The sequence below is a fragment of the Lotus japonicus genome, chromosome 2 (assembly GCF_012489685.1).
Source record: "Lotus japonicus ecotype B-129 chromosome 2, LjGifu_v1.2".
Lineage (NCBI taxonomy): Eukaryota > Viridiplantae > Streptophyta > Magnoliopsida > Fabales > Fabaceae > Lotus > Lotus japonicus.
The window spans coordinates 1,863,725-1,880,023 of record NC_080042.1 but is presented as its reverse complement, the minus strand read 5'-3'; the positions used below and the strand labels follow the sequence as shown (position 1 = coordinate 1,880,023).

General features: G+C 33.8%; 2 protein-coding genes and 1 long non-coding RNA gene across 4 annotated transcripts; all 3 read right to left on the bottom strand.

Moving 5' to 3' along the window:
• Positions 1-339: 339 nt before the first annotated feature.
• On the bottom strand, positions 340-2,605 carry LOC130735177 (uncharacterized). 2 transcript variants are annotated; one of them, XR_009018325.1, is made up of 4 exons: positions 2,139-2,605; positions 1,413-2,011; positions 1,136-1,185; positions 340-803 (listed from the first exon to the last, which is right to left on the bottom strand). It is a non-coding gene; the product is annotated as an uncharacterized LOC130735177 (long non-coding RNA). The 2 variants fall into 2 exon arrangements; XR_009018326.1 differs by having other exon boundaries at positions 1,413-2,605.
• A 3,952-nt stretch (positions 2,606-6,557) lies between these two features.
• On the bottom strand, positions 6,558-11,947 carry LOC130735176 (probable transmembrane ascorbate ferrireductase 3). The gene is made up of 4 exons (XM_057587268.1): positions 11,741-11,947; positions 11,570-11,618; positions 9,852-10,051; positions 6,558-7,001 (listed from the first exon to the last, which is right to left on the bottom strand). Exons 1-4 carry the CDS (start codon positions 11,870-11,872, stop codon positions 6,747-6,749), a joined length of 636 nt encoding a protein of 211 aa, XP_057443251.1. The 5' UTR covers positions 11,873-11,947; the 3' UTR covers positions 6,558-6,746.
• Positions 11,948-14,002: 2,055 nt separating this feature from the next.
• On the bottom strand, positions 14,003-14,951 carry LOC130735175 (60S ribosomal protein L8-3). The gene has a single exon (XM_057587267.1). It carries the CDS (start codon positions 14,947-14,949, stop codon positions 14,167-14,169), a length of 783 nt encoding a protein of 260 aa, XP_057443250.1. The 5' UTR covers positions 14,950-14,951; the 3' UTR covers positions 14,003-14,166.
• Positions 14,952-16,299: the final 1,348 nt, after the last annotated feature.

Below are 16,299 nucleotides of genomic sequence, written 5' to 3'. Positions count from 1 at the left end.
TATTGATTGGGAATTTTATGTGATTTGGGGTTAATTTGGCTTTGTTAATTAGATTAGGGTTAGTTAATTAATTTTGGTTAATTGGGGTAATTTAGATTAGGGTTAATTAATTAATATGACATGTAATTTTATTTTTATTTTTTTTAAATCCAAGTCAACTCAATTGTCCTAGTTAGCATTCCAAATCGTCACTCATCGGAGCTCCGAGCTCCGGCGAGGACTGGCTCCAAACGTTTTGTAAAAATGAGGACGTATTCCACAAATTTTTCCGGTGAGGGACCTACATCAGACGGCGAGACAAAGACAGGGACTAATTTGAGGATTAAGCCTTAATACAATAACATGTTCTATCTCAAAAGTCAAGAGATGAAGAAGGAAAAATAAACAAGGATCTGAGAAGCTTAAGTACCTTGAGGCTAGAGCAAGCAGAAGAACTTCTCCACTTTCAAGTCAAAGCTCACTATTGCATACAACTTTCAAGTCAAGAACAACAAGAACAATTAATTCCACTTGAAAGTTAGGAATGAAAGAAAAAAAGCAAAATGCAGAACAACTAAATTTGCTAAGTAATATTTATAATACAAACCTTACAATTTTTACTAACAGCATCTTTCCTAAAGGCAAGGATTACAAGAATCTAATCAATAAACTATTCAAGAAGTCATGAATCAATTAAAAGTGGCACTTACATTACCCGAGAGCAATTCCAAGATTCTTTATCCATACGGTTCAACAACGGACTTGCATTCTTGGCTTGCAACTCCATATGCTCCAATTGCTTGATTTATCATAGTAATTACAGTCTACAAGAGAAAAATCAGAAACAATCTGGTCAGAGGTTCAATCCCAAAACTATTTTTAATAGGTCATGAAACACCAATGAATGAAAAATCTACAGCAGCCTAACTCTAAAAGCATTTCTTCACGGTTTCATACTGTTGGACCCACCAAGTCGCCAACAAAGATGTTCTAGAGTCTATAGTTGCTGAACAGCCATTGGGCACAATATTCTGGATAACAATATTCAACTCAATAATAAGGAATTAAAACCATGAAACATGCATGAAAGTGCTATCAATATGATGCCATAGGAAAAACAAAAAATTAGTTTAGACGAGTTGTTTTCTATACCTACCAGTGGGTTTACCACCAATAAGTACATGAAAATCTCCCATGTCAAACTGTCTACAAAATAGAAATAGTAATCAATACAAAGAAGTATTAACAAATTACACTGTAAGTAGTATAACAACTTTATGGTTATAACAATGAAAAAAGCAATACTTTGTACTAAAAAAGAATAAGAAACATGCAACAATTGATTTGTGCAAGTATTTTGATATATAAACACCATCCAGCTTCTTTTTGTAAATCCATAAAACAAATATCTCACAGATTGAAGTGATACTTACAACAACATGTGAATGAACAATCTTCATCATCCCACTCTCGAAATCTTGAGGCAGTAAAACCCAAACTAACCCCCTGACCATCCTGCCCTTGCACTTATAAGTCCTGCAACATTAACACCATTAGTGATAGGATCCGAAAATCGGGTGAATGGTCACTTTCGTCCCTAAAGTTACAAGCGTCGGGCATTTTAGTCCCTATTCTATGAAAATGTCGCCCGTAGTCCCTGATGTTGCAAAACGTCAATCACGTTAGTCCCTGGCTCGACTTCTGTTAGTGAACGTTAACTGCCAAGGTGATTTGGCATGCTAAGTACCTCAGTAGACTTGCCACGTGGATTTAAATATTGAAATTATTTTTTGGAGAATTTTAAATACTTCAATTTAGTCCCAAGTCAAAATCCCCAAATTAGATCAATCTCTCCATCATCTTCTTCCTCCTCACTCCCACCACCAGAGCTGAGAAGGTGATACCAATGCTAAACAAGTGAACTGTACTACCAACCATCCACATCCTGAACCCCCTCATTAGCAAGTTTTTCAAAGGAGGTTGTGCTACTTCCCAAGCTTTCTGTTTACAGACCTCAAAATACATGATTCCCCTGTACAATGGAAAAAGAAGCTAGCTTTCAGTCAAGGTTCAATAACAATTCACGTTATATAAGAACCAAATAACAAAATCCAAAAACCCAATGCCCCCACGCTGATATAATTACGGAAAAATCATACCTTTAAGATAGAAAAAAATGGTGGGGAGCGAGAAAAAACTCAGGGAAATGAGAGTGTGAAGATCTGGTTAGAAATTGAACAGATCCAGAGAGAGAGATAATACTCGCGATTAAAAAAATAAACCTGAGATTTCCAATTGGATTCAACATCTTTCTTCTGGGCTATGGCGACTGAGCGATGAATCGCCTTGCAAGATTTGATTTTTAGGTTAAATTTCAAATTTCAAATGGGAAATTAAAGCCAAGGTTGAAAGTCAGGAAAGGAAGAAACATGTTCGAGAGAAGTGCGAGAAAAATAAGGAGGAAAACCTTCTCACAGCCAAGAGGGAAAAGGTGAAGATGAATTCGCAAGCGGTGCCCTTGCAGGTTCTAGAGATGATAATAAATCTGAGTTTTCATTGCTTTTCAATATGGGTTTTCAACCTGGGCAAGTGTTTCTTCAATATGGATTTTCTAGCTTCATCTGCTTCAGAGATTGAAGTTTTTCTAATTTGAGGATTCTGACCTAGGACTAAATTGAAGTATCTAAGTTTCTCAAAAAAAAAAATTCAATATTTCAATCCACGTGGCAAGTCCACTAGGCACTTAATGTGCCAAATCACCTTGGCCGTTAACGTTCACTAACGGAAGTCGAGCCAGGGACCAACGTGATTGATGTTTTGCAACATCAGGGACTACGGGCGACATTTCCATAGAATAGGGACTACAATGCCCGACCCTTGTAACTTTAGGGACAAAAGTGAACATTCACCCTCCGAAAATCCTAACGTGGAGAAATAGGAGAGAAAGGAAGATAAGTGATAATATTTTTGGTATTTTATTATAAAAGACTGGAAAATAAAGATAGATGAGAACTAAGAGGCTGGTTCCTTTTAGAACCAAGAGGCTGGTTCATCTTCATTAGGGTTGGTTCCCTTCACAAAACTCAATAATCTAATCCATGACTCTAACTTAAGGAGGGCACTCCTATTTATTGTTAGGACCCGAAAATCCTAACGTGGAGAAATAGGAGAGAAATGAGATATTTTTGGTATTTTTCTGAATATAAGACTGATATTAAAATAAAAAAGATAAATAGGAACTGAGAGGTTGGTTCCTCTTCAAAACCAAGAGGCTGGTTCCTCTTCAATAGGGCCGGTTCCCTTTACAAACTCAATAATCTAATCTATGACTTTATCCTAAGGAGGGCACTCCTATTTATAATACTAATCCTAATATCAATAACTTAATCCCAAAGAAATACAGAAGATATACTACTAGAATAAGAGATAACATCCTAATATAAAAGATACTATAGAAATAGATTCCTAAATTAAATCCTAATATAATTAATCCTAACAATTAGTCTCCTCAAAGTTTTCTTTAAATTTACTAGAATGGCAGAGAAGAAAATTAAAGATTAGAATGTCAATTTTAGTACGTACTCCAGTATTACCACCATTGCTTTACTTGACATTGTCATCTGACAACACCATTGCAATTATGACCCTTGAAGTAAAAGATTTTAGAACACCCCCTTAAAAAAATAATGCAAGCATACGTAATAAGGTAAACATCTATTGGGCCCATTGTACTTCTTAGGACTATTCTGTACGATGAATGCGATATTAGAAACTAGTATAAAACTATTCATGCCCTGTCAAATTACCTCATCGAGATCAGGGACCTCCAAAGTGGTTCCATCTGAAGCTTTAAATGTTTCATTCTGGCAAAAGAAAAACAAGGTCTTCAGCCAACATTGGAAATAAGGTTATAAATAAGATGCAAATAAAACAGAATTGCCCTACAAAAATATATACTTAAATGCAAGATAATGAAACCAACCTGATAGCCAGGCAAGCTCTTTATATCTTCATCAGTGACAAAAAGCAACCTATGAAGGTGATGATTGATTAAAGAAAAACACATCAAATAAGGTCATGCACAAAAATGTAGCAAATGACCCAATGAGACAAAACAAATATTACTTCTCATTGTTTTCATCTTCACTAAGATCCCGTAGTCGTTCTTGCATCTCCCTACAATAATATCAAAACTTAAACTCTATATAGACAACAGACAAGCATTAGAATTATTTGATCAAGAAGAATCAGTTAAGGCATGGCATGCAAACCTTATTTGTTCATCTAACTAGCGCTCCTCTATTGTTAAATTTTCAACTTGTGTCTGCAGATGAGAAACAAAAATAAATCACATGCCAACATATTTCAGGAACAAATATTAACTTTTTTAAGTTTATATATGCAATATATAAAGCTAAATGCAAAGTACTGACCACAATACATTTGTTAGATATGTTTTAACCTCGAATGGGCAAAAGATTTAAAACATATCCAAGCCACTGACCAGATTATAAATTTCTTAGAATGGGCAAAAGATTCCAATTGCAAGTCATGGTCATCCTCCTAAAACATTGAATATATATGGGGTTTAGACCAGGTAGACATTGTTCCTCAATATTTACAGAAAAAAGGGAACAACAAAACAGAAAGAATCTATCTGAAATAGTGAGGTGGAAAGGAAAGGTATAAGCTAGTGATAGAGTTGAGCAAGGGCTTCAAAGAGTATCAAGGACAATTTAATAAATATGTAAAATTTCCTGGTTTAAATATGTCAAGCACAAATTAGCAGAATAGTTCATATTGCAGGTTAAATGGGAAAAGATAAAGAAAATAGGGATTCTCTACTTTTATGAATTTAAAAAGAATCAAATCAATTACCATACTCAAATTGCACAAAAACATATTCATACTGCATGGCATAGCTCATTTAAATGAAAGGTGCAAATTCATGTTCAAGAAACAACATCACTCAGAGAAAGAACACACACTTTTCAAAGGTTAAGGGGAAGAGACAAGAAGATTAGGGAAACGAACCTAGAAATTGTCAAACACAAAGCTCTACCGTTCACCAATCCCGATTCACTACCGAACTGCCACCGCTCTTGATTCAGCCCACCACTCTTGCTTCCAGACACAAAAATTTCAATTATGAGGGAAAAGAAATCAAAATTAGGGATTGTGAAAGGGGGAAAGTGAAATCGCGAGACCAGACCAGAGAAGGGAGAGACCAATCGCGAGAGAGGAGAGGAGAAGAGAAGAGAACAAACCTGGAAGAGCTTCTTCAGTCGCCAGAGTCCGCGCGCGTGAACGTACAGATTGGGGGAAACCAAGAACGTGACAGAGGGAAAGTGAGATTGGAGGAAGAAATTAGGGATTGTGAGAGGGAATGTGAAATTGGGGAAAATAAGTGAGGGAAAGTAAAAAAATTCGTCAAAATTTTTTAGGGACCTACGGCGGTAGTCAAGTCCAACCGCCGCAAAATGAAAACAATTTTTGATAAATAAATAAAAAAAAAACCTATGAACCGCCGCTATACGCCTTACAACCGCCGCGAATTAAATATATCCACGCCAGTAGCACGAACTGCTGTGTAAATTGTCGCAAGACAATTTTTTCCTTCCAGAAACCGTCGTAAAGTAACCGCAGCAAAAAGTCCTTTTTCTTGTAGTGACAAAAGAGTAAGTGTTTTGATTTTAATATAAGGTTTGTTACGTTCAAAAAAAAACAAAAGAGTAAGTGTTGAGGAAAAACGTGGGGAGAAGGTTAGTAAAAGGGAAAAGGGGAAAACAGCGATAACCATGAGCATTGACAGGGCTAATGGAGTAACTTTTGGTCCTATTGCTGGTTTTTGGTCCTCATCAACTTGAATAATTTTGCTTCTATTTTTGCCATTATTTTTTTCCTTGTATCCTGGGTTGTAACACCCATAGTGTTACTCTACTTATTTACTCATGAGCAATGCTATATGGTACAAGAGAAGATGTACGACTGATGCACGAGAGTCATTTAGTGGCTGTTTTGAACCCCCACAAAATTACAACTGTAAAAAAAAAGTAAAGCTACGGTTTCTGGTGGTTTGAAACCGCCACAATAGTACAACTGTCAAAAAAAAACTACGGTTTTTGGCGGTTTTAAACCGCCAGAACATTCTTCGTGCACGAGGCCCAAGATCGTGCCTCACAACATTTTCCTTTACTCATATAAATATTATTTGGCCTTAAAAATAAAACATAACCCTTAACTATTGTTATGTGGATTCACTAAACCACATGTCATTTTTTTAGAGGACAACAGTACTAACAACACTGATGTGGTTGTATCTAAGTTTTTTCCTTACAAAAATGATATTGTTATTAGGTCTTGATATGTATACATAGCTTGCGTTCGACTAATGAGTAAGATACGTGTTTAGCGGGAGGTGGAGCGCTAAACACAAAGAGTTAAAAAAAAAGTGTTTAATGGAGGTTTTAAAATTTTACTTTTATGGACATTTCCATTGCATTTATAAATCGTCAGAAAATTATAAAAAGTTACATGGGTTTTAAAACCGCGCAAAATAAACACATAATTTTGTGGGTTCTTCCAAAACGTAATACCAGAGTATGTAGATTGTGACGTGTGTCGATTGGTGGTTGAATCCATCCGTATGTACACAAATTATTATTCTTATTAATACAAATCAGTTAGGAAAGAGGCAAGAAATGCGGGTTAAATCCAATTTGTTATGGACATCAAATGTATGAAGTACAGAGTGTAGTAATGGCAAACTAACGAAGACCAACAACAATGTTAACAGAAACTCCAAACAATAGAATTGCAAGGCCTGTGAAGTTGACCAAATTGATCTCTGTTTGATATGGCTTTAGACCTATGAATCTGGACTTCTCCATTAATCCTGTTTCTGCTGCACAAACTGCCATGAACAACAGTGCTCTGCCACCAGCTTTGTGCCATGGAAGCATTGTAGCTCTTGTTGGACCTTGTGCCCCTGGAAGCATGAACGTCACGAAACCAAAAAGCCACTGCAAAATTCACAATAAAAAGCACTTCCCATCAGTGTTATTAAACTCGGCCCGGTGATCGACTCGGTGAGGGCACTGGGTCAATGAGTCATTGGTCTGACCACTGGGTCATTGGTTGAACCGTTTAACTCGGTATATAATTAAAATTATTATATAAATAAAATTATATGATGAAATTAGGATTTTAAAAGTAAAGTTAGGACAAAATATTTCATTAATTATATGACTACAGCTTATATGATGATATAATATTTATGTTTGATTATCATTTTGGTACATTTATGTTTGATTAGTTAGTTGTAAATAGTTTCATGAATTCTTTTAAGAAAATCTCATTGTTTTTTTTATCGTTTTTGAAGTTGGCCCAATTATTTTCTTTTGTGTACATCTTTTTGACAGCAACATTCTTTTTTTGGTACACTTTGACAGCAACATTTGGGTACGTGTAATGGGCCATAGTAAAAGTGGCTCTCATTTTATTAACCCTAATTGTAGTCCCTCTTTATTCTTTCCACATGAGAAGAACGCACAGCCGCACCCGTGCCCTGGCTTCATTCTTCAACTTTTTGTTTTCTGTCAGATTAAACTTGCAAGTTAAGAAGCAATTAACAAACGAAAGTGTTACGCTTATCTTGCAAGGAGAAGAAGAACGAAGTGGTGGTGGACGGAAGCGAAGGGGCGACGGACGACGGCCAGAGGAACGCTGCAGCTTTTCCCCCTTTTTGTTCTAGGACGTCGTTTTCAGCGGTTAATTTTTTTTTTCTTTTCAATAACTCACTGGTCCAACCGGTGGAAGGCCGAGTCGCCATTTTTTTACCGAACCGGCCGGGTCTATCCGGTTCAGACCGAGTGAATTGCATGGCCGATCCGTTGCTCGACTCGAACTGGCTAGGGGTCTGGTTCCCGGTTCAACCGGTCGAACCGGATGGTTCGAGCCGAGTTTAATAACACTGCTTCCCATTATGAAGCATTGACAGAAGAGTAATAAAGCTAATACACAGGCCTATTGAGAAGAATCTTAAATTGCGGTTGCATTATGTTGTGGACGTTATTGGCAAAAACAGAACAGTTGTGGTGGATGCAATCAAGTTATTGTGGCCACTTCACATGATGTACTCATATACATTTCGAAATCCTCAGTAACATTAATTGAAAATATTCAAAGGTCATAAATTGAAGTGTTGCTCAAGTATACTTTTATAAAAAGAAAGAGTTTGGTACTCCGAGTCTATTGTTTAAATGGGTTGTTTAAATGACTCATGATAAAGTTTGGGTTAAATAACACAACATCCAATCACATTGTTTAAAATATGTAGAATTAAATTACAAAGTATAAAAATTTATTTGTAGAATAAATTACTTTGTTTCGTTCTTAATATAAGAATTAAATCAAATTAAATGTATCATATTTGATGTTTCTCTTTCCCCTATGTGATTTTCCTATTCTAGGGTTTATGTTAAAGTTTGGATTTAATTGAAGATGATGAAAAAGTTTTGGTGAGGAAGAAGGAAGAGGGAGGAGGTATGTGATTCATGAATTTCTTGGATTATTCATGAGTTTCTGGGTTTTAAGATGAATTTCTGATGAAGGGGAAGATGAGAATGGGTGGTTGTGGGGGAGCAACCAAAATTGCCATGGGAAAAACGTAATTCAATTTAAAAATATTATTTTTAATTAAAATATCATGAAAAAAATTCAACGTTAGCTTTTCGTTAGTTTTTGGATGTAAGATTGACGGAAAACCAATTTTACAAACGGAGGTATTTGTCGGGGATGCGTAATGCAATTGATTTTTGTTGGGGACCATAATCGTAAAAAGAGTATATGTGGGGGACTAAATGTGCAATTAAGACTTCTTTTTATAAGAACTAATTTATTGTTTGTGGTGCATTAATCATTTTTTTGTAAATTAGAAATTGTATTTAATTAATTTTTTTTCCTCTTTTCACTCGGACAAACATTAATAATGAATATAAATTAAGAAAGTGAGTTATGAGTAGTTTTAAAGTTGATAAAATTTGAGAGAACAACTTTACTTGCAATTAACTAGATTTTTTAGTGATTAATTCATGGGTCTCCCTAATATGCACCACTTTTACGGTAATGAATTTTACATCACTTACTTTGACCGGTAATTATAACAGGTCAACACATTAATTTTTTGAAGAAAAATATCATTAAAAATTTATTATATATTAAATTTCTTTAAAAAAAGATGTGTTGACCTGTTATATCTGGTAAAAAAAAGTGGTGTAAAATTATACCACTTTAAAAATGGTGCATATTAGATATCACCTTGATTTTAATACTAAATATTGGAGGGAGTACAAGTTAACATGCAGTGAGATTATAAGGCATGGGTGAAAATTGAAAACCATATTTTTTCTGAAATCGAAAATTGAAAACCATAGTTAACAAAAGTAGTAACCAAAGCCATTAAAAATAGATGATAATGATATAGACCAAAACAATGTTAGACGGTTACTAAAAACTTAATTTAGTCTAATATGCAACTTGACTAAAACATCTTTATTTAAAGCGAGTTATATGAAAGACAGAGAATAATGATAATATGGCTGACTAATTGGCAATAATGATTGTATACAATTTTTATTTTAGCAGATTAATTATATGTAAAATTAACAAAAGATATGCTAGATATATAATTAAGTTAAGTAGAAGATAAATTTGGGTATATATTTTTTGAACGAAAAAATAGAAATTTTTTTCAATTTTAAAATAATAAAAGTTTTAGTAAAAAAAATGAAAATTTAAAACAACAAAAGATTAGGAACTAAAATATATTTTAAAATTAAAAATAAAAGGCAGAGAATTGGGATTGAGTTTACCTGCAAACCAAATAAGCCGAAGGTGACAATGCCAATCCATGAATGGAGGCTATAAAGATCCGCAATGTGTGCCATATCATGGAACTTGAATACGGCATACAAACCAACAATACCAAGAATAATAGCAACGATATGGAGTGTCATATGAACAAACTTCCTCACTTCCCTTTTGCCTGGAATCGTTAGGAATGCCATCATACCTGTTTGAATTTAGCATCAAATCATCAAGGGGAGTAAACCCATGCCCAAATAGGTGAAAATAATAGTAAGGGTTAGTTACATTTTGGTCGCGTTTTATTTGGACTAGGTGATTCTTGTCCTCGTGACTTTTTTCAAACAGATTTAATTCCTCAACTTTTTAATGGTTACAAATCAAGTCTTTTTATCTTTACTATACTACGCAAAAATCTCAAATTCTCGCCTTTTAACAAATAATTCACAAATTGAATCATTCTAAATGTTGTTCACATCAAAATTCACTACTCAAAATATTAAATTTTATTCAAAAAATTTGCACTGTTTAAACCCTAATAATCATATCCGAACAAAATCCTCAAAAATTTATCAAAATTTAACCAATTCAGTTCTCTTTCTTTTAATCTTCATAAATCCTAGCTCAAGTGGTAGGAGCTGAGGGACATATGTGTTGGATAAGGGGAGGTCCAGAGATTGATTCATAGCGGGTGCAATTTATCTTTTCGATGTACCAAAAAAACTTCATAAATCCTAAAATTAAATAATGGCTTAATTCCACTTTTGGTCCCTGAAGTAACACGATTGTGCGAAACTCATCCCCTTTGTTTAAAACGAGCGGTTATCGTCCCAAACGTTTACGCCGTGAGCGGTTTTAGTCCCTCCGTCAATTTTCCGTCAATTTACTAACGGAAGAAGCTGACATGGCTTCACTTAATGATGTGGATGACCACTTCTTGCTTCTCTCTTCGATCTTGCCAGGAGAGTCGCGTATATTGGTACATAGACACTAGGGTTCATCAGATTTGGGGATTTATTCCCAATCTGATCGTGAATTTGGGGGGGGGGAATTAATTAGTTTTGGTTTTTTTTTTAATTACACACATGGCAATAATAACCAGTGGTCATCCATGTCATTAAGTGAATCCATGTCAGCTTCTTCCGTTAGTAAATTGACGGAAAATGGACGGAGGGACTAAAACCGCTCACGGCGTAAACGTTTGGGACGATAATCGCTCGTTTTAAACAAAGGGGATGAGTTTCGCACAATCGTGTTACTTCAGGGACCAAAAGTGGAATTAAGCCTTAAATAATTGAAAAGAAAATGAAGCTTTAATGATTTCATTTTCTAAAGGGACTAAAATCACACAAAGTGAAACGTAAAGAGATGAAAAATGCTACTAAGCCTAATACTAAACAACGACGTTTTTGTCAGTTGCACATGTCCTACCTATATTAAGTTGCATCAAAATCCATAAAAAAGATTGCATGTGGGCTAAAGTAATATCATTTTAGAGAAGGGACTAAAATGAAACAATTTTATAAATTAGAAACCAAAATTAAATATTGAACTTCTTATATACCGACTAAAAATATATTTTACTCTTTTTTACTATCATTTCATTGTCTATATTGTGAAGTGTTTTCTGGTTGTATCTACAGGCCGGTATTCAAACAAGAATTACTTCATATATAGAGGATATGTTAATGATGAAGATGACTAGCACTATTAAGTTAGCAGATACCTTCACCAGCAAGAAAAATAAATCCCAAGAACATCAATAAAGGGTGAACCTGCAGAATACATACATATACGTAGGAAATTGAGCGTGAGTTTTCACATCATATGATAGCTATATGCTATGCAACATGTAACAACAAAGTGAAGAAAAAAAAAACAGAGGAAACTATTCTACATTGAAGACGCGAAATCCAATGTCCGAATCAAACTCAATCCCTTCTCGGTAATGCAACAACCAAACAAGCAAGAGGATGATGGCCAAGACCCCAAACAAGTGTGCCAAACCTGAGATGCCAAACGCACTCATCGTGTCACACGGTCTCTAGAATGATGGAAGCTAGGGAAGAGAGAACACAATGACGACCAATGTGTTCTAGTGTGGTTAAATCTTATAGACTTTTTGCTTTTCATGATGTTGACAAAAAGATTACAAAAAGACCAAATTAAAGAAAAGCATTGCTTGTATTACTAGTTTTGGAATCTCGAATATAAAATTAAGAAACTTTTGGATTTAGCAAGCATCTACGTCCCAAAAAATAACCCAATAAATTCTAGTTGTAACTTGTACCTACGAATATATTCTCCTTGCTTAGTTGCTTCCTAGTTCCAAAGTAAGCACACAAAATTTGGACCGAAATCCATTTTTCTCTCATTTGGTGTTTCCTTTCCATATGTCACGTGTCACGAATTAAATTGCGTCAAATTATTTAAAAATTACATACATGATTGTCTCACTCTATCTATCTATCTATATTTATACTAGTACTTTTACCCGTGCGATGCACGGGAGATTTTAATTTTTGTTTATTGTACAAAAAAAAATTAATTTGTGTTATGTTTATTAAAAAGAATTGATAGGAAAATGTTAGTTGCCAAAAATGTTAGTAAATTAGTCAATCATCGGGGTTCGAACGCTAGATCCTTCACCCTTCATTCCCCCAACTCTTATGTCCTCTAACTCTTACCACTTGAGCTAACATTCGGAGACAATAAAAAATAGTTTACGAATTAAAAGGACAAATAATTTTGAATATAAGAAAACACAAATTTATAAATTTTTTCGGTCGAGAATTTGTTTGTTTTTATTTTGTAGAAGCACAACCATTTTATGTATTCTTAAGTTTTGTCTTTAATGTTGCACTATTTAATTTAGTTTCTTATAGAGGAAAAAAATTGTTTTGTTACCCGTGCTTGCACGGGGTATTATTTATGTTTATTGAGTTAAAATTTAATAGATTATTGTTATCTTTATCAGGTTTATAAAAACAAAGTTAAGAATTAAAAAAAAAATTAATTTTATATGTAAGTTAACTTAAATTTTAAATGTTTTTCATTTTGGTTTTAGTGATATGATATTAATATTATATATGAGCTAATAAAAGACATTGAGTAAGTAATGATTATACTAATATATTTTTACAAATACAATGATTATTATATTGAGAATGAAACTTGACGTTTTGATTGACTCGTTGGCTTTCCCGAAATATAAGAAAAAATAGAAAATAATTAGTATAATGGGATAAATATATTTCGATTTGTTTCATATTTATTAAATTAATTTTCCCATATGTTAACTACATGGAGCAAGAAAGTTACAACTCTTTTTATTGTAACAAAAAAAATTTGGGCAGCAAAAGAATTATTGAATGTATTAACAAATTTTGTTCAAAGAAAATCATGATAAAGTTCTCATTAGTATAATTTGATTCAACCATTTAATAAAATCATAATCACAATACTCATCTTTTCCTTAGTTTAATATTTATATATTTTATAAATCTAAAATAATTTACCATGACCTATGGAATTTTGTAAATGATATTTACATTTTAAAGATTAATAATAATATTACTTATTATATTCTATAATCCTAATAAAATTATCAAGCATGTCCTATGAATTTCCGTAACTGATATTAAACTTTTTACTTGGTGTTTAAATAATATCAACTAAACACCAATAAAATATCTGAGTGTAAGCGAAAAGGTCACTAAAAGGTTTATTATGGGATTCATATCAGATTTAATATTAAATTTCGAAATTAATTGCTAAAGAATAATATTAATATTTATTTATATATATAAATTTGATAATAATTTTTCATGTCCTGTGAAATTCTGTAACTGATATTATAATTCCCAAGAAAATTTATCATGTCTTATAGAATTTCGTAACTGATATTTAATTTTTATTTGACGTGTAAATAGTAAATAAATAGTAAACAAAAAACTAAGTGGAGGCGAAGGGTTAGTAGAAATTTTAATGTCGAATTCATATCATATTTTATTTTAAAATCCCAAACTTTAATATCTAGAGATTAATATCAAAATTGATTTACATAATTTATAAATTTGAAAAATATCAATATTTATTTATATATATAAATTTGATAATAATTTTTCATTTTTTTTTAGAAAAACTGCAGGATTATGAATATCACTTGGACAAATATAAAAAAATCTCTGTTGAAAGCTCTTTTCTTTTTGGGGAAAAGATTGCCAAAATGGTAACCAAACAGTGTAACAGGTAAACTATCAAGAAACAAAATTGGAAAACAAGCAATCAAATAAAATCCTAACAATCTGTTGTTCAGGACCCTTAGACCTTATCAGCTTTAGCAGCAGTTGCAGCAGCTTGCCCCCTAAGACGACCAGTCCTCTTGGCAGCAATGAGACCAACCTTCTGCCCAGGTGGAGCATCACGTCTAACAGTACTCGCATGCCCAATGTGCTGGTGATTACCTCCTCCATGAGGATGCTCAACAGGGTTCATAGCAACACCACGCACCTTCGGCCAGCAATTTCTCTTCACCCTAAACTTGTGGTAAGCATTACCAGCCTTCAGAAGAGGCTTCTCAGTTCTCCCACCACCCGCAACTTGCCCAATCATCGCCCTACAGTCACTCGGAACAATCTTCTTCGCACCAGATGGAAGCTTTATCCTGGAAGTATCATTATCAGGATTGTGACTGATGACAATGGCGTAATCACCAGAGCACCTAGCAAACACACCGCGATCGCCAACGTGGTGCTCGACGTTGCAGATAACGGCACCTTCAGGGATAGACCTGATGGGAAGGACGTTACCGACGACAAGGGTGGCTTTCTTCCCGCAGAAGATGAACTGGCCGGTGTACATTCCCTCGGCGGCAACGAAGAGCTCGTTCTGCTTCTTGTAACGGAAGGGGTGGCGGAATGCGACCTTGGCGAGCGGCGCACCGCGACCGGGGTCGTGGATCACGTCGGTGACAACACCTTTGAGGTAACCGTTCCGTTCCCCGAAGTCGAGGCTGCGGAACCTTGCCGGTCCCTTGCGGTGGTGGGTGTGAGATTTGAACACGGAGCCTGCACCTTTACGCTGAGCACGGATCACACGTCCCATTGCGGCGGTGGCGGCGGCAAGAAGAGCAGAGTGAATCCATGATAATAATTTTTCATGTCCTGTAAAATTCTGTAACTGATATTATAATTCCCAAGAAAATTTATCATGTCTTATGGAATTTCGTAACTGATATTTGACTTTTATTTGATGTGTAAATAGTAACTAAATAGTAAACAAAAAACTAAGTGGAGGCAAAGGGTTAGTAGAAATTTTAATGTCGAATTCATATCATATTTTATTTAAAAATCCCAAACTTTAATATCTAAATATTAATATCACATTTTTCAAGATTAAAAATATTGGCTAGTAACTATTTAGTTATGTTTGTTGCTCTCACACAAGTCTGGCAGTTAACTTGCATTGCTACTGGGGATTGGAAACCTTGAGTCTAGTTAGCTTCTTGGTTTTTTTGTCTACTGGGTTTTTGTTTGTATGTTATTTTCCTTTGGTTTTTTGGTATTGGAACATTGGTTGGCTAAAGATTTGTGTACTTTTTTTCCTTCTCTAGGGTTTTTCCCATTGGGTTTTTCCTAGAAAAGGTTTTAGTGAGGCTCTTTCTTTGGTCGATCATCCAAGGGGTGTTTCACTTATCTTTTGGGTATTTTTTTTACTCCATGAGAGAGTTGTTCTCATGGGGCTCTCTTTTATTCAGTAAGATTCTTTTGTTTCCAAAAAAAATATTTTGTATATGATTTTATTTTTATTTGATTTATTACTAATATTAATTAAACTCTAAAAATAAGAAATTTAGTGTAGGTCAAAGGATTATTTGTAAGTGTAAGTTGACATTTTTATCAAATTTAATGGTAAAATCACAACCTTAAATTGCTGAAGATTAATATAAATATTAATTAATATATTATATAAATCCAAAAATAATTTATCAAGGAATTTCATAAATGATAGTATTAGTTTTTTTAAATATTAGTATTAATATATATTAATTTATTACATAAAACCGAAATAATTTATGATATCTTATGGAATTTTGTAACTGATATTAAATTTTTTTAGATTAATATTAATATTAAATAATATATATAATAGAAAATTAAAATAATTCATCACGTCCAATGTAATTTTATTACTGATATTAACTTATTGTATTTGATATGTAACTAATACTCCATCCGGTCCTTTTTATAAGGAACACTTTGGAGTTTTTTTGTGATCCTTTTATAAGAAACATTCTTATTAAATAATGTCAAATAATCAATTCCAATGCAAAGAGATCTATTCCCCATGCAAAAATTTGAAGGAAAATTCCAAGCACCCAATAGGTATTGTCAACATTTATGGTAATTAACGTGATTGTTCTTGTAAAAAGGAAAAGACATCATTAGAAACTAA

Excerpts from the sequence above, each read along its gene's own strand:
- LOC130735175 (XM_057587267.1), bottom strand. The coding sequence starts at position 14,949 with ATGGGACGTGTGATCCGTGCTCAGCGTAAAGGTGCAGGCTCCGTGTTC.
- LOC130735176 (XM_057587268.1), bottom strand. The coding sequence starts at position 11,872 with ATGAGTGCGTTTGGCATCTCAGGTTTGGCACACTTGTTTGGGGTCTTG. Across the intron at positions 11,619-11,740 it reads TTGGATTTCGCGTCTTCAAT|GTTCACCCTTTATTGATGTT; the intron begins GTAGAATAGTTT and ends TGTATTCTGCAG. Across the intron at positions 10,052-11,569 it reads TATTTTTCTTGCTGGTGAAG|GTATGATGGCATTCCTAACG; the intron begins GTATCTGCTAAC and ends AAATTCAAACAG.